The 10,588-nt window shown below is 27.2% G+C and overlaps 1 protein-coding gene across 2 annotated transcripts; it reads right to left on the bottom strand.

The window, feature by feature from the left end:
- Positions 1-1,389: 1,389 nt before the first annotated feature.
- Positions 1,390-10,229, bottom strand: LOC114262929 (agamous-like MADS-box protein AGL8 homolog). 2 transcript variants are annotated; one of them, XM_028203391.2, is made up of 8 exons: positions 9,657-10,229; positions 4,327-4,405; positions 4,119-4,183; positions 3,912-4,011; positions 3,721-3,762; positions 3,040-3,081; positions 2,549-2,667; positions 1,390-1,682 (listed from the first exon to the last, which is right to left on the bottom strand). In XM_028203391.2, exons 1-8 carry the CDS (start codon positions 9,839-9,841, stop codon positions 1,580-1,582), a joined length of 735 nt encoding a protein of 244 aa, XP_028059192.2. In that variant the 5' UTR covers positions 9,842-10,229; the 3' UTR covers positions 1,390-1,579. The 2 variants fall into 2 exon arrangements, with proteins under 2 accessions (XP_028059192.2, XP_028059193.2); XM_028203392.2 differs by lacking the exon at positions 3,040-3,081 and having other exon boundaries at positions 9,657-10,077.
- Positions 10,230-10,588: the final 359 nt, after the last annotated feature.

The following is a 10,588-nucleotide window of genomic DNA, read 5'->3' as shown; positions in this document are numbered from 1 at the left end:
GTTTGATTGTCGTTTGCACTCCACTTGGGATGAAATTCAATAATTTTTATATCAGTTTGAAAAAAGAAAAAGAAAAAAGTGAGTTTAAGCCCACAATACTCCGTATTTTGAATTGAATACACAAACAAAATTATTTTATTTATGAATATATTGGTATCATTTAATTCTAGTGTAGGTTCTATTTCTTCAGAAACTTTATTATTATAGGCCACATCAACTTATAAAAGAAGTTTTTTTTGTATAACATTTTTGTGATATTTATCAAATACTCATAATAATATTATTATGTTTTGGAAATTGATCAATTGGCGTAATGTGAGATCTACGTATATAATGAATCTCAACAATATTACTGAATATTAATTATGTAAAGATAAATTGGATCACTTGTGTTGTAACCATGCAATATTGCTAGATCTTTCTTCAACAATATTCTCTATAGAGAGATTACTATTTGATCGAAAATACTGGGCTTTACACTACCAACTCACCAACTGACCCGACTTGCATATATATATTTATATATTCACAAACAAACCCCTAAAAAGAGAATTTTTGTCATCAAAATGGTTAGTGTCATCTCTCAATGCAAATCATTCATAATATTTTTCATTACATCGTTTATAATATAATCACAATAATTCATAATTTTCATTTTGTGGACTTACACCATAAATTCGTCATTCATAATTTTTATCGCAACATAATGTAAGACAGGCTATAAATATGCGTAACTTCGGTTACAAAAATTCACGACTTGTGTATAATAAAAGGTGTATTTATTAGCATTTTCCATCCATTGTAACATATATATTTCAGCCAACTAGTTCATCTCCTTAAATTGGACCCAATTCCATAATCGACTTTGTAAGAATAAAAGCAACGTAGCCCAAGTCCCACAAGTTCCATGTGTTACTCTTTGACTGAAATACCCTTATTTTATTAAACGTAAAATGCACATAAAAAGGATAAATGACACATCAAGCAGTTATTTTCTTTAATCTATAAAATTCTAGCTTCATTTTTCATAAAATTTATATTTTTGGAACTTATTTGAGAAGATCTATCAGATAAAATTCATATTCCATATAATTTTTTTAAGAAAAAAAAAAACAGTAATTTTGAAATTGAGAAAATTTGTGCAAAAAATTATGAAATTTCTCATTTTCTCTATAAAAATTATGAAATTTTGCAATTTCTTACACATAGAAACTGAGATATTTTGACAAAATTTTAAAAAGTGATAAACTTTGCAATTTTCATAAATTACAATTTATGCATAAAAACTATGAAATTTCACAGTTTTTGCCCTATAACTACGACATTTCGCATTTACTCAAATTAAAAACTACAAATAGAAAAACCAAAGAATGCAGAAAAAGCGAGCTATTAGGTTACAACACTCAAATACATATTTTTTATTTACATAATTCTGAAGTTAAGATAAGTAATTGTTCACATAACAGTTAAATTCTATATCATACTAGAAAAATATACATGTCCGTCCATGTATCTTTATATAGACATCAAAACTGCATAGAAACTTGGAAGTAATTATATCATTTTCATGGCTTGAAATTTATCCATTGATGTGACTAATCATCCATGGTGGCATTACTGCATTGTTTTGAATTTGATGCGGAGCTCCTTCTACATCTCCAACAGCTGCCTGGTAAGCACCACTGCATTGGATAATGTTGACATACCTTAGTATTCCTATGCCTTTATATAAACAGAAGAAGAATATAGAATTTGTACACAAAATGATATCGTTGCATCGGATTTTGTCATTTAAAAAAAAAAATAAAAATACTCATTTTAATGACATTTAATTATAAAGATATTACTGTCACATCATTTTAGTAATAAACTTGGTATAAAAATTCTGTATGATTAACATTTTCATTATTCAAAAATATTTGGTGGGACCCACATATTTTTTTAGATATTTCCTAGGCTATCATTTGTTTCAGCCATACGATGGGGATTGGTAGTCAGATGGTATTGCTAATTCTACAAAATGGTTGATATTGGTAAATTCTTTTTTTGACCATGTTGATATTGGTAATTCCGTGCCATGGGATTAGCAACATCACTCGTATGCTATATATCACATTATAATCATATTATAATAATCAAACATAGTACAAATGCTATATCATATTATAATCCAACATGGTACAAATGCTCTCATGACATATACATCATCTCATTCAATATCTTAAGTATTACTAAACCTATCCATAATTCTATATTATTACCAATCCCCATATATATTCCCACAAAAATTATATCAGCGAATCAAACACACCCTAGGTTACAATTTTTTTAAAGAAAATTTTATAATGTTTCTATCTTTTCAGTCTCTAATATCATGTTATGATCTTATATTTATGGAATAAAAAAATTTTTTAAAAAAAAAGGAAAAGAGAGAGAAAAAAGAAGCTTCTAATTCTTTTTCTTTTTTCTTTTCGTTCCACATATCGAACATCCAAACACAACCATAATTGAATAATATACACAAAGGAGAGATTGAGAGAGAGCTAACCCAATGTTCAAGGAGTGCAATGACTGTGAGATAACAACAGAGGATGAATTCAGATCATGGTTTTGGTGCTGCTCCAGTTGAGCCTGCTGTTCCTTCTCCTTCTTCTCCTTTTCCTTAATCTACATTTGACATATTCTTCAAATATTAAATATATATATATATATATATAATATGAAACATAGGATAAATTATAAATATAACCCTTGTGATTTTGAAAATTACATTTCACTCTCTGAGATTTTTGCTTTTATAACAAATGATCCATTTTATTAATAAATCATCAATATAATTAATAATTTTTAATGATGTCAAAAATATATTTCAATTAATAATTCATGTAATTTTATTATTGTATAAAAAGACAGTTACAAATTTTATTTTTTCAATTAATTCTGTTAAATAAAAAAATTTAACAAAAAAATATTTATAATATTTAAATCACAAGAGATTTATTTATAATTTATAATAATATTTTTTAAAATAAAGATCACCTGCTTTGTAAGCAAGTTGTTTTGCTCCTGCAATGCCTTATCCTGTCACATTATAACATATTAAAAACGGAAATACTATGATGGATATTTTTAAAGGGGTGCACAATATATATGTATCTTATAATTAAAGAAAATGATATAATTTTAATTTTTTGAGTCATAATTAAAAATAAATGTCATAATTAAATATAACATGAGATATAATTAAAAGTTGGGAAAAAAAAAAAAAAAAAGTCATAACTAAAATAATGTCATAATTAAAGAAGAAATTGATTAAAACTAAAGTAAAAAAAATGATATAAATAGAGATGCACATGTATATATCAGATTTTTCCATTAAAAAAAGAAATAAAAATAACATAATGGTTTGATTCCCAAAGTTCATATTTTCAAAGTACAAGTGCAACTGCTTAAGTATTAAGAGTAATGCTAGGGATATCAAATTTTATGTTAAATAAATAATCAAATATCTTATAATTTTGTGGACCCCACACTCATGTGAGATATTTAATAATTTATTTAGTAGAAAATTTAGAACCTATAGCATTTTTCAGCCATTAAATGTCAAAAAAAAGTATAGCTGCAAACAAGTTTTGCCAAATGAAAGGACACTTCACGGATGAGAAAATCACTGATTAAAGATTAACGAAGCATACACTTCATAATTATTTAACACCATACCTTTTTTTGAAGCTCAGAGATGGATTCGTACATTAGTTGGTTCTGTAAGTAAAACATAGTGAAACTGTGAGTTTTATTTGCATAAAACAAAATGGATGACAAGATAAACTGATTAGAGTTCTTCGAATTTAATAAATAAATCCATAAAACAAACTAAAAATCACTTGGACTTAAGAATCAAATCATTTCACCTTTCTTGTCCTTATATGTTTAAGAGCAGAGTCGAGCTGGTGCTCCAAATTCTGAAGCTCTTTAAGATTCAAGGTATCGATGTCTTCTCCCATCAAATGCCTGCAAACATTAAGAAGTACGCTTTATATCAGCTTAATAGCAACTTTTAAACTATACTAATCAATATAGAATAGAAAAAGTATATGGAAATAATGGGAGACTGAGACCTTTGATTTTTTTGTAGAACCTCCAACCTAGCCTTGAGCTTAGCATTTTCCAGAGTCCAGCTTCCCTAGACAAATTTTATGATACATTAGTTGATGAATATCTCAATTGCTCAATTAACAAGGAATAGTTTAAAACAAAACAAAACAAACATCCATTTCTTTTTCATCGGCCAAAAAAGGGAAATTTTATTAACTTGGAAATTTATACCTGTGATTCAGTATCAGTGGCAATAAGCTGCCTTTCTGCATGCGAGTACCTCTCATATCGCTCAAGAATCCTTTCCATGCTGTTAAAGAAGAAGAAAAAAAAAACCAAGGATAAAAAAAACACATGAGCACATGCATAGGCACAAACCAAATAAAAAACACACAGAATTACGCGGTTCATGGATAACAAAGAGATCAATCCAGTATTACATTGCAAAGAAATTACTAAAACAAGAAATAAAAAACGATAATACCAAAGAATGCTCTCGGCTTTCCTAGTAAAAAACCAAACCAAACCAAACCAAACCAAACCAGACCAAGTCTTAAATCGCATCGGCTATATGAATTCTTCTTTTTTACTTGACTTTATCAACGGCCATTTGGCTAGTCAAATTAAGGAGATTCATATCTCTATTCATTACACTAACCGACGTCAATTTAGGTTTGCTCTTTCCCCTAACACTTCCATTTATCGTTGCTGTATCACATCTCTTCACTACTACCTCTGTTGGCCTCTATTGTATATAACCAAACCATGTCAATCTATTCTCTCTAAACTTATCTTCTATCAGTGTTACTCTTACCCATTCATGAATATTCTCATTCCTAATTTTGTCTTTCTTACTATTCATCCACCTTAGTATTCTTATTTCAGCAATACTTATCTTATCTATATGTTATTTTTAAGTAAAAAATGTCCAAAAAAGCTAAAGTGTAAAATTTGACAAGAAATTTAAAAATATGATTTTACCAAGTTTCAGCCATTAAAAAAATTGTAAAAAAAATATAAAAAAATTTAAATAAAAAAAAAATTCAACTATTTTCACATTTGACTGAGTCTTTTTTTAAAGTAAAAAACTGATTTTTTCGTAAAACCTGAGATATTTTCTATATTGAATGTAAATCTCTTAAATAAAGGAATCCCCAAAATATGATTGAGTGAATGTTATTTCAAAATGAAATATGATTAAATATATGATTATAATTATCAGATTATTAATTTAAATTGTTCATTAATAATTAACTTATTTGGTGTAATTTATCATAAATAAGAAGTTAAAAATTAGAAATCAAAAGTCAAAAGTATTATTCCTCTAACTCAAGTACATGTGTCTAAAAATCGGATTAATCAAACTTTAAATTTAGGAGTATACGGATTCAAAAAAATGTCAAATTTTTATATTTTAATCTATTATGTGAGATGAAATAGTATTACATGCAACATACAATATCAAAAAGATATTTATAGCAATTATACAATAATATGTACATATAATAATAGTATTAAATACAAATATATAAAAAGTATTTGATACATATTCCACCCTTGTCCAAGTATCAGGTGTTTGACACGGATGTTTGATGAATATTTGATTTATCTATATAAGATAGGCTATAAATAAAAATTATACCAAACAATCTGATATAAACACTCCAAAATAATAAAAACTATAAGCAACTCAAGATAAGTCATAACAAATAGACCCAATCTACACAAATATAACTAAAAATGATCCAATGGGATCATCAAAACCAACAACTTGGCACTGACAAAATGCCTACTACTATTCTGTTTTTCGAATGGAAATATCTTAAATAAAGGAAGCAACACAAATATCACAACCCAAAACAAAGCTGTTACTATCAAGAATACTTTATCTTAAAACCACAGCGACTTCTTGACTAGATCACATTAAAGATCAACTTTAAAGTTTTTTTATTAGTTATGGAGATTTTGAAATGAGGGTAATAAAATATAAGTTATTCTTCACCAAGCAATTGCTATAACTTATTACAATGGAGACGTGCCAAGCTTTCCATGCCATGCCCGGACTGTCCGGTTTCAGGTATCTTATTCAATCATCAATCTTGGAAATCCTTCTCCTTTATCACTTACCAGTTTTGTCAAAAAAACAGATTTTAAGATAGTTTATATTCTACCTATAAATGAAAGCTTTTAAGATTTTATTTGGATGAGGGAGTTTAAATATTTGATCCAAACACCGTCTTAATAGCATTATCACATAAATTGGAAACATGATTGTGTGAATAATATATTTTTAGTCCTAAACAATATAAATATGATAAATTATGAAAAGTTGTCTCAAAATTTACTTCGAAATAAATTTTATGTTTATTTAAAATTGGTGGAATACGAGTCACATAGGGGATGATTGTGATTCATAAATGTATTTTTGTGGATATATTTTTTAGTACTTTTTTTTGGAGTGGTGTTACATACATTAATTAGTGCACTAACTAATATACTAACATTAATTATGACATTATTATTAATCTCATTCGTTATACAAATTACAAATATTAAAAATATCTTAAATTATGCCACATTATCAATTGGTATACTTGTGTGTGCACTAATTGGTACATATAGTATTAGTCTTTTTTTTTTTTTTTTTTCTAGATTTGTAATATTATTGCCGGATCAAATATCAAGTATAATGATAATATCATCTTATAATATCACCGATGTTCTTGAAAATCTTTCTCCTTTATCAGTTAGTGGTTTCGCCAAAAAAAGAAAGAAAGGAAAGATTTCAAGACAAGTTATATTCTACATATAAATGAAAGCTTTTAAGACTTTATTATTTGTATTAAGGATTTATGGAGCGAACTCAAATTTTTGCTCCAAACACACCTTAATAGAATTATCACATAAATTCATAACACCTGATCATGTGAAGTGGTTAATATAATATTATTTGTTTATAATAAATATAAGTGCAATGATAATATCGAGCAAGGATTCTCTCTTTGCCTCTCTTTGAATCCTCTCCTTCACTTCTTACTTGATGGGTTATTAGGCTCACTTTTGGATCTAATTTTGATAATCCGAACCGTTCACATTTTAGGATTTGTCATATATATCATACCTGTAAAAAAATCAAGTCGATCGGATATCAAAAATCACGTGAACTAAAAGTTTTATTAAACAATAAAACTATTTATTAAATTTTTTTTAATAAACGGTTTTTAGTTATTCCGATATTCGATCAATTTGATTTTTTTACAAGTATGATGTACCTGACAAATTCTAAAATTTGAATGATTTGAATCATCGAAATTAAACCTAAAAATAGACTCAATAAGCCATCAAGTAAGAAATTAAGAAGAGGATTTAAGGAAAGGATTCTGATAATATCCATCATTAATAAAATGCCACAAATCAAAATGAGTCTGACTCCTTTGCTCTAAGGGACTGATTGATGTAACTTATCTAAACTGCTTATAATTTATTTTATTTTATTTTATTTTAAGAGTTTTTACTAGGCTGTTTAGTGTAATTTCTATTCATACTTCATTAGATAGAAATAATTTAAATAAATTGAAAAAAAAAAGAAGAAGTTAATTTCTAAAAATTGGATGAGAAGTATTTTTGGCTTCTATTTTTTGATTATTAACTTTTAATTTACAATAAGTTGTATCAAACAATACCTACGGCTTCTTTTGAGAGGAAGCTAAAAAAGTAAATTTACCCATAAAGACATATCTACAAAATTTGTTTGATACATTCCTAACTCTTTTTTTTTTTTTTTTTTTATAATTTTTTCTAGTAATTTCAGCGTGAGTGTAATGAATTTTTTGGTGAAAAATAAATTTGCCAAATAACATAAAGCTTTTCAAATAAAATGAGTTTTTTTTTTTAACCAACAAGTTAACTTTTAAGCCCCAATCAAATGAAGCCTAATTTCTGAAGTAAGCAGTAAGTTAATGTTTTATTGATCAATATCATTTCATTAATTGTTGACGTCGGTAAGTTGAAAGATTTAGAACAAGAAAGGATGTACAAGTTTATATACACTTACATTGAAGTATCATATAAGCAGTTATGTAAACAAATCATCAATTCACTTTATAAAATAATGCACAACTTAACTGGTAGAGTATTAGAATTCAAATAAATTTAACTATTAATTTTCTAAAATCACTATACAAAATATCTGATTAATTAATAATATAACAATTTTACATAAATATCTACTTGGCTAGCCAACTACAATAGGGCAAGCATTCATGCTTTTTTGTCAACAAGGTGAAATGAAGTTAAAATTGTTGTTTTTCTTTATAATAAATTTCCAGCCTTTTATCTCTTCTCTCTTCAGTCTCTCTTTTATATTCTCTGCCCTCTACTTTCTTTCTGACTCTTGGCCTTAGCCACTTGAGTGTACCCTTGCTTCTTGCTCTCTCCTCTCTTTATTAACTTCTATTGAAATTAGCCCACAAATCTCTTGGATAAAAGATATCATGAGTCATGCTTTGAAATCAATGAATTGTGCCTTTATTCTAGTGAGATTTTCCTAAAATTGGAAAGAAAATTGAGTATTCTTGAAGACTTGTGTGGTTATTCATCAATAGAAATATATATATATAAGATAAAACAAACCCTCAAGATAGTATCCACTTCTTTCCTTCAAAGAAAAATTGAGTATTCTTGATGATTTGTATTTCTTTTGTGGTTATTCATGAAAAAGAAATATATATATATATATATATATATGAATATATAAAGCTCAAACCCTCAAAACAGTATTTACTTCTCTTCTCTTCTCTCCCTCAAATAAAATTCAAAATTAAATCTAAATTAATTCAAAAAATTATTATGATCCCAGATATTCATGACCATAAATCTAAAGGGAAATTTTTTTTAATTAATTAATTAATTTTATTTTATTTTACTTTACTTTATAGAGAAGGGGGAGGAGGGGGTTGGGGATGAGAGCAGTAGAGAGAGAAAAGTAAACTAATTAATGGATTTTTATAAAAAAACAATATTTTCAATTTTCTTTACAATCCCACTCCAGATTTCATTATAGACCACTTGGGTATTTCTATACACAAATAAATGAACTCAAAGCATATTTCAAAACACAATACACTATATATATTGATGTCTTTATTTTTATTTTTTTACACTAATATATGTGTGTGTGTAAATGGTACTATATATATTTTTTTTTCTTGGGGAGTAAATGGTTGTATATGAATATTAGCTTTTGCATGAAATGAAATATCACATAACCCAAAAAAAAACTGGTCTCACATCACATGGAAAGAAACAAAACAATTATTTGGTATCAAGTAGTAATCAAATCAAATTAGGGGAAAGAAAACAATGATTATATCAATTTTAAGGTTAAAATATAAGAATATTCACCAATGAAAAAAAAAACCCTAGAAACTTTGGTTTCAACGATTTCAACAAACAAAATCAAGATAGAAAATGAGAGATCTAACAACAATTCTTGATTATCTTGAAATTTTATTTTGGGAATCAAAAAGAAGAAAAAAAGGGGGGGGGGGGGGGTTCCTAACCAGGAATCCGTGGAGTATTCGAAGAGCTTTCCTTTGGTGGAGAAGATGATGAGAGCGATCTCAGCATCGCAGAGGATTGAGATCTCGTGAGCTTTTTTGAGAAGTCCAGAACGGCGTTTTGAGAAAGTAACTTGTCTGTTGATCTTGTTCTCGATCCTCTTCAGCTGGACTCTTCCTCTCCCCATTTTCTCTCTTGTTTTCTTGGTCTCCAAACACTATGGGGACTTTATTTAACCCCAAGTCAATCACAAAAATGCAAGGAGAGAGAGAGAGCGAGACGGTGGTAGTGGTGGTGGTGATAGTGACGGTGGTTATGTCTCTTTCTCTCTTTCTATCTATCTATCAATAGGGTTATCTTTCTTGCTAACAATTTGGTAGGAGGCAATTGAGCCATGTTTCATCACCATGTATTTACTACGTTATAGTTTGTGTGAGCTGTATAATAAATAAATAAATTAAATAATTAATAAAAAATAATTATAGAATCAGACACAATATCGATGGCAATCCAACATTCTTATGTCACTTTTTTTTATGTGTTTATGAGAGGGAATTGTATTTCATTTCATGATTAAATTGTATGGAAGTGGAAAAATTATATATATTTGGGTTAGTTTGTTTTCGGAAGTAGAATAGAGGAGATTTATAGTGAGAAGATTGTTAGTGAAAGAGTTAAGTAATATTATATTTGTTTTGATGATAGTTGTTAGTGTAGGGATTGTTAAATTATTTTTATATAAAATGACAAAATAAATAAAAAATAAAAAAACATTAAATAGTAATGTTAAAAAAAAATGTCCAACATGTAAAAAATAAAAAAATAAAATTATGATTTTTACATAAAAAAATTACAAAAAATTAAATATTAATGTTCAAAAAAAATGCCCAATATGTAAAAAATAAAAATAAATAAATAAATAATTTAACAGACT

Source organism: Camellia sinensis, chromosome 4, assembly GCF_055761805.1.
Source record: "Camellia sinensis isolate YWXY chromosome 4, ASM5576180v1, whole genome shotgun sequence".
Taxonomy (NCBI): domain Eukaryota; kingdom Viridiplantae; phylum Streptophyta; class Magnoliopsida; order Ericales; family Theaceae; genus Camellia; species Camellia sinensis.
This window is presented reverse-complemented; position numbering and strand designations above follow the sequence as displayed.

Coding starts and splice junctions, on each gene's coding strand:
- LOC114262929 (XM_028203391.2), bottom strand. CDS start 9,841: ATGGGGAGAGGAAGAGTCCAGCTGAAGAGGATCGAGAACAAGATCAAC. Junction 3,082..3,720: donor TCTCTGAGCTTCAAAAAAAG/GTATGGTGTTAA, acceptor ATAATGTGACAG/GATAAGGCATTGCAGGAGCA. Junction 1,683..2,548: donor TTGCACTCCTTGAACATTGG/GTTAGCTCTCTC, acceptor TATCCAATGCAG/TGGTGCTTACCAGGCAGCTG.